At 40.5% G+C, this 16,587-nt stretch overlaps 1 protein-coding gene across 2 annotated transcripts in view; it reads left to right on the forward strand.

Annotated features, from left to right (window-relative positions):
- Nucleotides 1-16,587, forward strand: part of THSD4 (thrombospondin type 1 domain containing 4) — a 1,349,728-nt gene that overhangs the window by 481,699 nt on the left and 851,442 nt on the right. For both annotated transcript variants that reach the window (XM_069765881.1, XM_069765882.1), the window contains exon 6: nucleotides 1,719-1,821. In XM_069765881.1, the coding sequence (XP_069621982.1) occupies nucleotides 1,719-1,821 (103 nt within the window). The remainder of the gene's footprint in view (nucleotides 1-1,718; nucleotides 1,822-16,587) is intronic.

Genomic DNA, 16,587 nt, shown 5'->3' on the forward strand with positions numbered 1-16,587 from the left:
TCAATTTGCAGACACTGTGTTTTGGGGTACTGCCCCTCGTCAGTGCAAAGTGGAGATCCGGTTTGGCTGATTGAGAGGCATCTGACTGGGATCCAAGAAGTATCGTTTCTCCTTGCGGAGAGTGAAATGATAAGCATGTCGAGGTGAGGAGACTTAAAGCCGCAATGCTCCTCTGGGGAATATGCAAATTGTCTTTTGAGAGAGGAAGAGAACTAGAACTCTAGTGCTACCTATTGGAAGTAGCAATCTTAACAGTCAATGTCGACTCGTTAAAGGGTCGACATTGACTGTTAAGATTGCTACTTCCTATGGGTAGCACTAGAGTTCTAGTTCTCTTCCTCTCTGAAGAGACAATTTGCATATTTCCCAGAGGAGCATTGCTTCTTTAAGTCTCCTCACCTTGACATGCTTATCATGTCACTCTCCGGAAGGAGAAATGATACTTCTTGGATAATGTATGATTGTATGCAATTTAAATTCTACTTTATGTGCATGGTATTGGGAGCAGCCATCTGGCAATGGGTTATTTGGGAATGTGACAAAAGTCTGCATTCGCTCTATGTACCGTATCATGAAAGCGTGCAATGCACACACTGTCACAATTCCCCAATATTCCAGTGTGAGAGGGCAGTCATGTAGCAGCATGGATGCGATTTCTATACTTTTGGTGATGTGCTCGCTAGACTTAAGTGGCTTCTCACAACTCACTTTAATTGAGAGCCAAATGCATCTAGTCCGCAATTATGCAAATCACATACTGCCTGCATGCATCAGGAATATATCGGGGAATCGTCACAGCGTGCACACACCTGTCACGATTCGGCAGCCACATAGAGTAACTGCAGACATTTGTCCCAAGCCTGAACCACCCCTTTATTATTACCATTTGGAGACATTGGACCTAATTCATCAAAGTTTTTTCTAGAATTTAGTCTTAAAACTGTTTGCAATGTTGCGACTTTTGGAATTTGTATGCCAACCCTGCTAGCTCCACTAACTTTCTAAAAAGTGGGCTTTGCTCAGCCAGGAGAAGCATGGCCGAGCACAGATGAAAAAGTCTTTATCATTTACATCACAAGAATGGCTTACGGTATATTATGACAGAAATATTTTCCTGTCTCTGATTGGATTACATTACTGGCGCACAGCTGAAAGAATTGCCAAATTTATTAGGAGGTGCATGCCTTAATTAATATGATTTGTCCTACTCCAGTGTATTCTTTGTTGGACTAGCATACAAAAAAGCAGTCTTGATAAATTGGGGCCATACTTCACAGCAGCTGTATGGGTCTTATAGGGCCATAACCAGGATCTGGCTCACTGGCGTCTTTGGTAGAGTCCTTTAGGCATGCTGCAAACATCTGATGGATGACCATGCCGGTGTCTGAGAATAGGTCATCAATATATAAGTCCAGGACAACGCCTTGAACCTCTATAAGGCGACTGTTTTCCCAGCATATACTACGGACTGAGCATCCTCTTGGACACTTCCTTTCTCCAACATAGCCATCCAGAGATACATTTTGACTTTTATGTGTAGACTTTTTAGGGCGCTTATACATTACAACAGCTTTGTAAGTATAAATAAGGTTTGCGTTGTAAGTAGCAGAATGTGTATGTTATGTCACTCTTTAAAGATGTAGCAATACACAAAATCTTAGGAAAAACAGTCATTAACTCTGCATTATAAACTCTGCACTGGTTGTTTGTTTTCACAGCTGTGTCCCGGTAACAACAGAGGCACAAGAGAAGTGCAGTGCGCATCCTACAACAACAAGCCATTTATGGGACGGCTGTATGAATGGGAACCATTTTCAGAAGGTGACATCATTGTAATTATTAGTATTATTGCAATTATTTGCATCCAGTTTATATTTTTTTCTTGGAGTTGTTTTTGCCACAACCATGAAAATAGACTTAAAAAAGCATCAAGACCCAAAATACAAAAAACTCAAGGTTACATATTTATATTATAATGGCCTACCACACTATTTAATACTGCCAAAAAAATAAAGGGTATTTGTTTTTATAAATTGAAAGTTAGTAAAAACCCCAAGCTTCCCTTGTTCTGCCATTTTTCCCCTGCATTCCTCCGTAAACAGTTTTTCACATTTGATGCTTTGGAGCATAGTATGGGAAATCTCTGCTTGTGGCTCAACGTGGCATTTTTCAAAGTTTTCTCTGGGGGGGTGCTCTTAAACCCGTCTCTCTCAGACGCTGCCAATCACAGCTCACCAGACTATCAGTATGAAAGTCTTCAATGAGGAAGTGCGCATTCACCCCTTACTCATAAAAACTGTCAATCACAGTACTGCAGTGTCTAAAACTGTTAGATCAGCTGCCGAGCTGTGATTGGCACAGGCATCGTCTGGAAGGGAGAAGTGAAAATGCATGCTCTCTAGAGAAGACTCTGAGACTGCTAGAGTGCCACGTTATGATTGGCAGCATCAGTGAGGGAGAGATGAAAGTGCGCACTCCAGAGAAAACTCTGAAGAAACACCAAGTGGAATTGTAAGCAGAGATTTCACATACTGCTCTCCAAAAGCAATGGTAAATATTTCTGCAGTGGTGTGGCAGTGCAAAATGGAAGAAAAATGGCAGAATCAGGGGAGCTTTTTTTTACAAGGTATTTAACTTAATTTTTTGATAGACAGGTCGTCTTATAAGGTAATTCATTTTTACTGTGATGCCAGTTTATTTGTCTTTTTGCTTATCTTCAGGTGTTATTCTCGTGACCATATTGTATCTGTTTTTAACTCTTCTTATTCTAGATGTATAATCTATACCCTGTTGTGATTCTACTACAGTGAACTAATAGATCAACCCGTCAATGTATTTATTTATTTTTTTTCAACTACTATCTTAGCTGCTGTAAACTATAACTCCAGCACACAAACATATTCGAAGACATGATATTAAATCCTATGTTGCACTTTATTCTAACATTAATCATGTTGTCTGAGATAGTTGATCTAACTATACACATCAGCTTGCCAGGTCTACTAATCATAATTGAGTTTGGTATATGTAATATATTACAATCTAATTGTAAAAAAATAAAAAATAAAAAAGTATATCCAAGTTTAAAGACAAAATAACCTTGTATCTTGCATAATCAATTTTTAATGACTCTCTTCTTTGCCAAGTATTGTCTTTCTGTCCAAGAAAATTGTATTTCTTCTCCCTTCAGGGACTTGAAAGGTCATTTTATGTCCATCTGATTCATTCTTTCTTCATATCCAGTCAAGAATTTAATATCATGCTGCTTCAGACAAACATTAGATTTTTTTTTAAGGAAAACACAGTGTACTTGGGATATTGCATGAAGTTCAGTTGAGCCAATTTCATATGTTAAAGTTGTAATATGTAAATATTTTTTTTACCTTTACTTATATAGTATAATGTGATAGATCATATCTACTATCTGTTTTTAAATGTAATTCATATATTCATCAAGAAAAGAGAAAAACATCAGACCAAATATATAAAGATATTTAAATACTGTTGGTTTTAGACAAACATGGATCCAAAAATGCCACCACTCACTCTAAATTTTGGCTCCAAGTTATTGTATTTGTGACCCAGCCTATGTGGCTAGCTTTGGGGCAAGAAAGACCTCAAGAAATGTCTTAATTGTTGTACTAATTAAAAGGGTTATACACTACTTGGACAACCCTTTTTCAATCAGAATGTCTCCTCCCAATAAAATAATAGCACTTAAACTCACCTCTGGTGCCGTTCCAGCGGTGTCTGCACTGGCTTTCTCGGGGATTATGTGACAGAGGCTTCTTATGTCACGAGATCCCTGTGGCCAATCAGCACTGGCTTCACTTTTGCTGCCTTTGGATGAATCTGAGTTGCAGCTTTTCATGTCTGATTTGCCTGAAGGTGGAGAGAGTCAAGCCAGCGCTGATTGGCCACATTCCCAGAATTTCCGGGAGAACCAGCGCCAACACCGCTGAAATGGCACCAGCACTGGAGGTGAGTATAAATGTTATTATTTTACTGTCAGGAAACATGCTCATTGAGAAAGGTTGTCTAAGTAGTGGACAACCCGTTTAATTTTCCTGTGATAATCTTATTTTAAGTTTCTCTCCAGTCTTCTCTGGGCAAACGGGATAAGAAGTTGCATTTGTTTCACGAATGGTTACATATCTAGATTAATTAATAGGGTTTTGATCTTTAAATTTGATGTAGAAATGGTTTGCATGCCCTAAAATTAATCTCTTAATAAAGTAATATCTGTTTCTTCCTCCCTTATAAAAATTACATTTTAAGAATCTTCACTTTCCCACACAAAGCATTCATAAAAAGCCCCCCCATTATTCAACCCCATCTCCCACCACACACTGACACACACATACACATGATATATAAAGAGTGCCTCTGTCCTCACACAATACTAATCCTGATTCATCAAAACCGATGAACTTTACAACAGTTTTGATGAGGAGCGGGGTGGAGTGCGAGGCTTCTGATTCATTAAGAGGCACACGCTTCTTAATAAATCAGGAGATCTGACGAGTGACCTGCGACTCAACACAAATCTCACTCTAGTCCCTGCTGAAGTCAGATTTGTGACGTAGCAAATACTGCCGCTTGTCAAGAGTTTGACAAGGAAGTCACCACATTCCCGTACCACCGCCCTCCACCCTCTTTGTTGGTGTAGGGCGAAACTGGGCAGATTGACAAAAGTGAAAACATTTTAACGCAGCTTCAAGTTGTTAAAGCTTTGATGAATCAGGTCCAGTGTTTATAGCCACACAGGACTTTTTAACCACTTTCCAACATGGCCTATTGCCATATTTGTTTCCCCCCCCCCCCTTCTTCCAAGTAGAGATGAGTAAGTTTGTCCTTGCTTATTCGGCAAACTGTAGCGCTTTTCTGTCCGCATAGATGTATGAAGGCTTGTTTTTTCAAGATGAGTTGTACATTTGAATGTCACCATTTATTTTACCACACAGTGTATTGGAAAACTGGGAAAATAATTCCACTTGTCATGATATTCCCCCCCAAAAACCAAAACACAATTCTGACACTGCCATTTTGGAATTGTTTTTATGGCACATATTGTGTGGTAAAAAATGCCATGGCATTAAGACTTTCCTCATCTTTTGATTAAAGTGGTACCAAACTTGTCCAATTTTTTTTATTATTTTGGTGGTGAAAGATCTGATTAACTATTTTAATATTTTTATAGATCAGTCTTTTAAGTATGCAGCGATACCACATAAAAGCATTTTTTTAAATTTATAATCTTTATTTTTCATGGGGGAAAAGGAGGGTGATTTGAATTTTTTTTTCATATTTTTTAAAATATAGAATGAGGCACCCCCAATGCTGGTGCTACCAATGCCACATAGGTTGACTGTGGCATTTAACAGGTTAACAGTTGTGCCTGCTTAAAGAACACATTTCCTCCACACATGGTATTTAAAGCCAAACCCACAATATGAATCTGTACAGAATTTCCCCTTTCCATATATAGTATGAATACCTCTCGCTCCATCTTTCACCCTGGGTTTTTACAATCACTTTATGTTGTGCTATTATTCTTTTTAGCCTGAGTTTTTATATATTAAATTAGATTAAAAAAAAGTAATAGTGCAAAATGAATCCTCCAGAAAGATATACATTTACTGTATGTAACACAACTGTAGGAAAATACCTGGAAGCCAAAAATTTGTGCACTATTTGTATACACCAAGTCAAGATGGAATTGCAACTTGTTTTTCTGAGCTGTACTTCATCCAATTTTGGCGTTGTGGAATGAGAACCTGATGTAAAAGTTCTGTGAGGCAATTTATTTCACCTGACAGGTCCAGGAAACTTGTTGGAGTCTTTTTGCTCCTGAAGTGTAAAGTTATTCCCATATCACTTAATCCATAGATAAACACCGGTCATTACGTTTTTTTTAACAATGCGATAAACAATCCCCTGTATGGGACCTGAGTCTCTGATGCACACTTTGGAACAGGAAGTGATCATCTTTTTTTCATTTAAAGCAAGGATGTGTATAAGCCCATAGGGACGGTCACGATGTAGCTTTGCGGGTGAGCCATAAAATGTGATACTACTTTAGGGCTGAACTCCATAAATAGGAAAAAGATGTTATTAGTGAAATCATCTTATGTAGAGTTTATTTTTCATTGCAAAACTCCATTAGGATTTTGCCTACACCTGTGTTTTAGTAAGTCCCGTACGACAAATGCTTTCACACCTGTATCTAACTGCTTTACATTGAGACATGCTGGTAGATGCTCATAAATTATCCAAAGATTCTTGCAAATGTTGCATTCTGTATAGCATACATATGGCAAATAGAACATTAGGTCAGAGAGTCTGTTACAGTGGACGCATGTCTGTACAATTCAGAAACTTCTTTTCCAACTTCTACTGGCTATTTTTTCACATTGTTGTTACCTCAAATAGCAAAAGAGATGTTGCTCCTAGTGGTCAAAATCAGCCCCAACATGAGAATCTTGAAAAAATTGTTGCTCATCTTCAACCCAATATTTCACAACGACAATATCGTGAAGTAAATATTTCCAGATTTACATTTCCTGTCATACAAATAGTTACTGAACTTATCCCCTTAATGACCGAAGCTTTTACTGGTTCTGCATTTTCCCTTCCTTCCCAGAGCCATAACTTTTTTTTCAGTCAGTATGGCCATGTTAGGGCTTATTTTTTGCGGGACGAGTTGTACTTTTGAAGCACACCATGGGTTTTACCATGTCGTGTACTAGAAAACAGGAAAAAAATTCCAAGTGCGGTGAAATTGCAAAAAAAGTGCAATCTCACACTTGTTTTTTGTTCGACTTTTTTGCTAGGTTCACTAAATGCTAAAATTGACCAGCCATTATGATTCTCCAGGTTATTATAAGTTCATAGACACCAAATATGTCTAGGTTCTTTTTTATCTAAGTGGTAAAAAAAATTCCAAACTTTGCTAAAAAAAAAACATTGCCCAATTTTCCAAGACCCGTAGCGTCTCCATTTTTTGTGGTCTCGGGTCTGGCGAGGGTTTATTTTTTGCACGCCGAGCTGATGTTTTTAATGATAACATCTTGGTGCAGATACTTTCTTTTGATCCCCCATTATTGCATTTTAATCCAGTGTCGCAGCCAGGGCCGGTTTTAGGCAAAGTGGGGCCCTAGGCAAAGTTTAAAATGGGGCCTCAAATGCTAACATATTGCACATCACACAGAAGAATTTTGGTTGTACTTACATGCACTGATCTCAGGCCGCTAAATGAGTGTGATCGACAATACTGAAGTCGTTGGATGCTTGTTTCCCGGCCTCTTTCCACTATCTGAGAAAGAATGATGGGGACAGAACCATCACTAACAGATCACCATACAGTATCATGTTATCAGCAGTACATCTACTGTTTACACCAGTGATGTGCTGCTGAGAACAAGGATTTTTATTCCGGCATAAACAATCCAATCACCCAATGAATATGCTGCATTTTGCTTGTTTGGTAAAATACACCCCATACTCCTCCATATATTATAATGTGCACCACAGTCCTCCATATTGTAAAATGTATAATACACTCCTCATAATCCTCCATATAGTATTATACACTTTCCATAGTCCTCCATATAGTATAATACACTCCTCGTAGTCCTCCATATATTAAAATATACTCCTCAGTCCTCCATATAGCATAATACACTCCCCACAGTGCTCCATAAAGTATAATGCTCCGCCATAGTAATCCATGTAGTACAATTCGCTTCCCATAGTATAATGCACCCCATAGTTCTTCATATAGTATAACGTATTCCCCATATTCCTCGATACAGTATAATGCAGCCCACATATAGTATAATGCAGCCACCACCCCACAGAATATAATGCAGCCACCCCACAGAGTATAATGCAGCCCCCCACAGAGTATAATGTAACCTCCCTATAGAATATAATGCAGCCCTCCACAGTAGTATACAGCAGAGCCCACAGTAGTATACAGCACTGCCCACAGTAGTATATAACACAGCCCACAGTAGTATACAGCAGAGCCCACAGTAGTATACAGCAGAGCCCACAGTGGTATACAGCATAGCCCACAGTAGTATACAGCATAGCCCACAGTAGTATACAGCAGAGCCCACAGTAGTATACAGCAGAGCCCACAGTAGTATACAGCAGAGCCCACAGTAGTATACAGCAGAGCCCACGGTAGTATACAGCACTGCCCACAGTAGTATACAGCCGAGCCCACAGTAGTATACAGCAGAGCACACAGGAGTATACAGCACAGCTCACATCCCCCTTCCCTCCCCGCCTCTCTCCTCCCGAGAAAGGCTGCACAGTCCAGTAAAAAAAACAAAAAAAACACAAGCTCCTTACCTCTCCCTGAGCCCGCGCTGCTCCCTGCTCCTGTGTCGGCGGCTGCCGCCACACTGCCTGGGTCACAGTGAGTGTGCGCACCCATTGTGTCAGAGGCAGAGCGGGGAATGATGGGAGAGGGAGTGTCAGGTGACGCTCTCTCCTCCATCATTGCTTTGAACTGTACCGGCAGACACCGGTATAGTTCAATGCGGCGGGGGTGTCGGCGCTGCCTCACAGGGGCCCCATAGCGGCTGCGTGACTTGCCGCTAGCTGGGGGCCCCTGGCGTTTTGAATTTCTTTCTCGCTATGCCATGTAGCAATCAGATTAATCCTTTTTTTATTGATAGATCGGGCGATTCTGAATGCAGCAATACCAAATATGTGTATGTTTGACTTTTTTTATTGTTTTATTTTGAATGGGGCGAAAGGGGGGTGATTTCAACATTTTTTTTCATATTTTTAAAAACATTTTATTTTACTTTTGCAAAACTTCAATAGCCTCCATGGGAGGCTAGAAGCTGGCATGGTCTGATCGGCTCTGCTACATAGGAGCGATGGTTAGATCACTCCTATGTAGCTGAATTACCTCATTGGTATGAGAGGGTGGCGCTCAGGAGACCTCTTGTTGTCATGCCGACATCTCGCTGACCCACAATCACGTGACGGGGTCAGCGATGTCCGCATTTCCAACCCGATGGCCGGAAGCGCTTGTTAAATGCCTCTGTTGGAGTTTGACAGTGGCATTTAACTAGTTTACAGGCGATCTGCCCGCACCTATTGCGGGTGCATGTCAGCTGTTCAAAACAGCTGACATGCCCCGGCTTTGATGCGGGCTCACCACCGGAGCCCGCATCAAAGGTCAGGTTCTGCCATCGATGTACTATTCCATCCAATGGCAGAAAGGGGTTAAAGGGGTTGCCACAACCAAAGTACATTTTCATACCTAGATCTTGGAATAAAAATAAGTTCCACAATTTGATGTGATTAAATAAAATATTCCTGTGCTGAGATAATCTTATAAATGTGCTCCTGCTGTGTAGTGTGTAATGGCCATGTCTGACCGTGCAGGGGAGGAAAAAATTATAAAGACAGGCCAGTATAGGCTCACAACTGATTCTTTTTGTGAGGTAAAACATTTCCCGACCTGTTTAAAAACAGTTTTTACCTCACAGAAACCAACAGCTATAATCCCATTATGTCCTGTCTGTATATTCCTATATGTCCTCTCCCTCCCCAGGAGCTGTGGTATGATCAGACCATGTTCATGCATGGTCAGCAACGGCCATTACACAGTACACAGCAGGGGCACATTTATAAGGCTGGGTTCACACTGCGTTATGGGCGTCCGTTAGACAGACTACGTTACACCACGGCATAAACGCAGTGTAACGTAGTCCGTTAAGGCCGCCATTAATTCCTATGTCGGACACATCGCTAGCGCACGGCCACAATGGGAATGTGCCGTCATTGAGTGACGGACCCCGAGATGCGGGCCGCAGCATTTCCGGGTCCATCACTGCTAGCGCAGATAGTGCTAGCAGATGCTTTATCTGCGCTAGCAATGTGACAAGTCGGCACTAGCGTCAACAGCAGCCTGCTAAATGTATATGTTGAACGGGCTGCTGCTAACGCAGTGTGAACCCGGCCTAGGATTATCTCAGCACTGGAACATTTTTTAATACATCTATTTGTGGTGCTTATTTTTATACCAAGATCTATTAATTAAAATGTACTTTGTTAGTGGGACAACACCTTTAAACATAGTCTGTGAATTGCAAAGCAGAAGTTCACTCATTTGCATAATAAATAAAATGTTTAGTTTTTCTTCGGGAAAACTAAAGGTACCATCACACATAATGATATTGTTAACGATATCATTGCTTTTTGTGACGTAGCAACGATATCATTACCAGGCCCCTGCTGGGAGATCATTGGTCGCTGGGGAATGATCAGGACTTTATTTTGGTCACTGATCTCCCGCTGACATCGCTGAATCTGTGTGTGTGACGCCGATTCAGCGATGTCTTCACTGGTAACCAGGGTAAACATCGGGTTACTAAGCGCAGGGCCGCGCTTAGTAACCCGATGTTTACCCTCGTTACCATTGTAAATGTAAAAAAAACCACCACTACATACTTACATTCCGGTGTCTGGTCACGTCCCTCGCCTTCAGCTTCCCGCACTGACTGTGAGCTCCGGCCGGCCGTAAAGCGGAGCACAGCGGTGATGTCACCGCTCTGCTTTACGGCCGGCCGGCGCACCGCTCACAGTCAGTGCGGGAAGCTGAAGGCGAGGGATGTGACCAGACACCGGAATGTAAGTATGTAGTGTTTTTTTTTTTACATTTACATTGGTAACCAGGGTAAACATCAGGTTACTAAGCGCGGCCCTGCGCTTAGTAACCCGATGTTTACCCTGGTTACCCGGGGACTTTGGCATCGTTGGTCGCTGGAGAGCTGTCTGTGTGACAGCTCTCCAGCGACCAGCCAGCGACGCTGCAGCGATCGGCATCGTTGTCTATATCGCTGCAGCGTCGCTTAATGTGACGGTACCTTAAGTGAAAATTAAAGCACGTGAATGATTGTATTAGGGCTAAGTCCACAGTACAGGTGCCTCTCCCAAAATTAGAATATCATCAAAAAGGTCATTTATTTGAGTTCTTCAATACAAACCGTGAAACTCATACAGCTCTGGAAAAACTAAGAGACCACTGTTCAGTTTGTCTGATTTTTCTCTTATAGGTATATTTTTGAGTAAAATGTAAATTGTTCATTTATTCTATAAACTTCTGACAACATATCTCCGAATTTCCAAGCAATAAATTTAGAATTTTTTTTCTGAAAAGGAGAAATGGTCAAAATTTGAAAAAAAAAACCCCAGTGCTTTCAGACCTCAAATAATGCAAAGAAAGTAAGTTTATAATCATTTAGAAACATCAATACTAATGTTTTAACTCAGGAAGAGTTCAGAAATCAATATGTTCTGGAATAACCATGATTTTAATCACAGCTTTCATGTGTTTTGGCATGCTTTCCACCAGTGTTTCACACTGCTTCTGGCGCAAAAATGTAAGCAGTTCTTCTTTGTTTGATGGCTTGTGACTATCCATCATCCTCTTGATTACATTCCAGAGGTTTTCAGTAGAGTTCAGGTCTGAAGATTGGGCCGCCCATGACATGGTTTTCATATAGTGGTCTCTTCATTTTTGCCAGAGCTGCATATTATATAGAGTCACTACAAACAGAGTGATCTAATTCAAGTGTTTATTTCTGTTAATGTTGTTGATTATGGTTACAGCCAATGAAAACCCACACGTCATTATCACAGTAAATTAGAATAATTAACAAAAAACACTTGCAAAGGCTTCCTAAGTGTTTGGAAAGGTCCCTTAGTCTGTTTCACAATCATGCGGAAGACTGCTAACTTGACATATGTCCAGAAGGCAGTCATTGACACACTCCACAAGGAGGGTAAGCCACAAAAGGACATTGCTAAAGAAGCTGGCTGTTCACAAAGTGCTGTATCCAAGCATATTAATGGAAAGTTAAGCGGAAGGAAAAAGTGTGGTAGATAAAGCTGCACCAGCCACTGGGATAACCACAGCCTTGAAAGGATTGTTAAGAAAAGGCCATTCAAAAATTTGGGGGAGATTCACAAGGAGTGGACTGCTGCTATAGGCAGCCAACATTTCAGTTTTTAAAATCATTTTTCAAGCAGGTGTTATAAAGTATTCTAATTTACTGAGATATAATAACCAAAACTAGAGACCATAAGAATAGTTCGGTACACTTCCTAAATAAGTAAGTTTACCCAAACAAGGGGAAGTACAAGACCTAAGGTATGGAAGTGTGGTGTGGAAGTTGCTGGGAGAAGGAAACCCTGAAGCGCGTTTCACTTGTCGCTTCTTCCTGGGGGGTCGTGGTGAAGTGAAGAAGCGACAAGTGAAACGCGTGTTGGGGTTTCCTTCTCCCAGCGACTTCCACACAACAGGTACTGACAGCTTGGTGTCACCGCTTCTTTATCTCGGACTCTGGCATTATAAGGGCTATGATGTACTTAGGCTATGTGCACACGTTGCAGATTTCCTGCAGAACTGCAGCGTTTGTTTCCACACAGAAACGCTGCAGATCTGCAAGCGATTTACAGTACAATGTAAGTCAATGGCAAAAAAAATGCTGTGCTCATGGTGCGGAAAAATCTGCACGGAAAACGCAGCAGATACAAAGAAGAACCATGTCAATTCTTTTGTGTGGATCTGCAGCGTTTCTGCACCCATTCCATTATAGAAATCAGCAGGGGTAAAAATGCATGAAATCTGCACAGAATCCACAGTAAATCCGCAAGAAAAACGCATCAAATCTGCACCTGCGTTTTCTGCCAAGAGATGCAGAATCCACACAAAAAAATTCCAGAGGCAAATCTGCAATGTGTGCACAATACCCTTAGACTTGCCTAATAACTATGCACTTGCACTTTAGTATGAGTCACCCTTAGCCCTCATAGGACATACTCCTTCAGACTTTGATGTACTTAGACATGCTTATAAGCTATGCACTTGTACTTTAGTACAAGTCACCTTTAGCCCTTATAGGATATATTCCTTCAGACTTTACATTTACCACACTGGTATCTCTGAAATTTAGTTACTCTAATAATCCAGTGCCTGCTGTTGCACGTGTTTAATACAGTGGGGCAAAAAAGTATTTAGTCAGTCAGCAATAGTGCAAGTTCCACCACTTAAAAAGATGAGAGGCGTCTGTAATTTACATCATAGGTAGACCTCAACTATGGGAGACAAACTGAGAAAAAAAAAATCCAGAAAATCACATTGTCTGTTTTTTTAACAATTTATTTGCATATTATGGTGGAAAATAAGTATTTGGTCAGAAACAAAATTTCATCTCAATACTTTGTAATATATCCTTTGTTGGCAATGACAGAGGTCAAACGTTTTCTGTAAGTCTTCACAAGGTTGCCACACACTGTTGTTGGTATGTTGGCCCATTCCTCCATGCAGATCTCCTCTAGAGCAGTGATGTTTTTGGCTTTTCGCTTGGCAACACGGACTTTCAACTCCCTCCAAAGGTTTTCTATAGGGTTGAGATCTGGAGACTGGCTAGGCCACTCCAGGACCTTGAAATGCTTCTTACGAAGCCACTCCTTCGTTGCCCTGGCGGTGTGCTTTGGATCATTGTCATGTTGAAAGACCCAGCCACGTTTCATCTTCAATGCCCTTGCTGATGGAAGGAGGTTTGCACTCAAAATCTCACGATACATAGCCCCATTCATTCTTTCATGTACCCGGATCAGTCGTCCTGGCCCCTTTGCAGAGAAACAGCCCCAAAGCATGATGTTTCCACCACCATGCTTTACAGTAGGTATGGTGTTTGATGGATGCAACTCAGTATTCTTTTTCCTCCAAACACGACAAGTTGTGTTTCTACCAAACAGTTCCAGTTTGGTTTCATCAGATCATAGGACATTCTCCCAAAACTCCTCTGGATCATCCAAATGCTCTCTAGCAAACTTCAGACGGGCCCGGACATGTACTGGCTTAAGCAGTGGGACACGTCTGGCACTGCAGGATCTGAGTCCATGGTGGCGTAGTGTGTTACTTATGGTAGGCCTTGTTACATTGGTCCCAGCTCTCTGCAGTTCATTCACTAGGTCCCCCCACGTGGTTCTGGGATTTTTGCTCACCGTTCTTGTGATCATTCTGACCCCATTGGGTGGGATTTTGCGTGGAGCCCCAGATCGAGGGAGATTATCAGTGGTCTTGTATGTCTTCCATTTTCTAATTATTGCTCCCACTGTTGATTTCTTCACTCAAAGCTGGTTGGCTATTGCAGATTCAGTCTTCCCAGCCTGGTGCAGGGCTACAATTTTGTTTCTGGTGTCCTTTGACAGCTCTTTGGTCTTCACCATAGTGGAGTTTGGAGTCAGACTGTTTGAGGGTGTGCACAGGTGTCTTTTTATACTGATAACAAGTTTAAACAGGTGCCATTACTACAAGTAATGAGTGGAGGAAAGAGGAGACTCTTAAAGAAGAAGTTACAGGTCTGTGAGAGCCAGAAATCTTGATTGTTTGTTTCTGACCAAATACTTATTTTCCACCATAATATGCAAATAAATTGTTAAAAAAACAGACAATGTGATTTTCTGGATTTTTTTTTCTCAGTTTGTCTCCCATAGTTGAGGTCTACCTATGATGTAAATTACAGACGCCTCTCATCTTTTTAAGTGGTGGAACTTGCACTATTGCTGACTGACTAAATACTTTTTTGCCCCACTGTATATGCTAATACCACAAAATACTTTGATCTATTTGAGGCACATTGATTTTTATTACTCTGCATGTGGTTGTCAATATTATCAATTATGGTGTGGGCTGTTTGGAGCTCACTCTGCCTTGTTTGATTCCCTTATTTTTACTTAAGATTCTTGATTTTATCTATTTGTGAATACAATATTCTAGTTTTAACTTTAGATCTTGTACTTCCCCTTCTTTGGGTAAACTAATTTACTGAGATAATGACATTTGGGTTTTCATTGGCTGTAAGCCATAATCATCAACATTAACAGAAATAAACACTTGTAATAGATCACTCTGTTTGTAATGACTCTCTGTAATATATGAGTTTCACTTTTTGTACTGAAGAGCTGGAATTAATTTACTTATTGATGATCAGAGGAACTCAGATAAGTGCAGTGTAAATTACGGTACAGAGGGGACTTGGGGCCGTGCTTCAGGAAACGGAGGTGGCTGGAGTAAACGCATTGTTGTAGCGACTAGTCGATAAAGGACTTGCGACCTAACAGAAGTACCACTGATTCCCATTAGGACATGTTCTAAGATTGTTGTTCCCAACGTACTGACTAAGTGATGATGTTGAAGAGCAAAAGACTGACTGACCTATCATTATTGTTTGTCGCCTTGAATTGTTGTAGCAACTCCCACCACCAAAAACTGGTATACATTTAAACTGTAAAATACTTTACTGAATTCCAATTTGACAATCTTTCTGAACTCTGTATCCTAATTACCTAAATTGTTCTGTTAGAATAATAATCTTTGATAAGTTACCAGTTACCACTATATCTTCATCTTCTGCGCCGTTGTACCACACACCTGTTTACACCTCCCAAGTGATTAGGAGTGAATAGCCAAAAGCTCCAATCCATCTGACCAAGATCAGAAGCATAACAGATTTACCCTTCGTCCGGCTGAGTAGGTACAATTGTAACTATTCCGTTTTAAAATTGCAATAACTTTTTTTTTCGAAAAGCCGTAGAGGGCTGGAATTTCGTGACATCTCTGCAGTTTTGGTCAAGAATATATTGGCCAAATTTCAATAAAATATATGTGAAGGTAAAATTGTACCTCTGCAGCCTGTTAACATTGTAAAATTATGTAGCCTGACGAAGGTTAACCCCTTCATGACCTTGGGATTTTTCGTTTTTCCGTGTTCGTTTTTCACTCCCCTCCTTCCCAGAGCCATAACTTTTTTATTTTTCCGTCAATTTGGCCATGTGAGGGCTTATTTTTTGCAGAACGAGTTGTACTTTTGAACATCATCATTGGTTTTAGCATGTCGTGTACTAGAAAACAGGAAAAAAATTCCAAGTGCGGTGAAATTGCAAAAAAAGTGCAATCCCACACTTGTTTTTTGTTTGGCTTTTTTGCTAGGTTCACTCAATGCTAAATCTGACCTGACATTATGATTCTCCAGGTCAGTACAAGTTCATAGACACCTAACATGACTAGGTTATTTTTTACCTAAGTGGTGAAAAAAAATTCCAAACTTTGCTAAAAAAAAGAAAAAAAAATTGCGCCATCTTCCGATACTCGTAGCATCTCCGCTTATTTTTTGCGTGCCGAGATGACATTTTTAATGATAGCATTTTGGTGCAGATACGTTCTTTTGATCGCCCGTTATTGCATTTTAATGCAATGTCGCGGCGACCAAAAAAACGTAATTCTGGCGTTTCGCATTTTTTTCTCGCTACGCCATTTAGTGATCAGGTTAATGCTTTTTTTTAATTGATAGATCGGGCGATTCTGAGCGCAGCGATACCAAATATGTGTAGATTTGATTTTTTTTTTATTCATTTATTTTGATTGGGGCGAAAGGGGGGTGATTTAAACTTTTATATTTTTTTTATTTTTTTCACATTTTTTTTAACTTTTTTTTTTACTTTTTTTTTTAACTTTTGCCATGCTTCAATAGCCTCCATGGGAGGCTA

Source organism: Ranitomeya imitator, chromosome 4 (genome assembly GCF_032444005.1).
Source record: "Ranitomeya imitator isolate aRanImi1 chromosome 4, aRanImi1.pri, whole genome shotgun sequence".
NCBI classification, from domain to species: domain Eukaryota; kingdom Metazoa; phylum Chordata; class Amphibia; order Anura; family Dendrobatidae; genus Ranitomeya; species Ranitomeya imitator.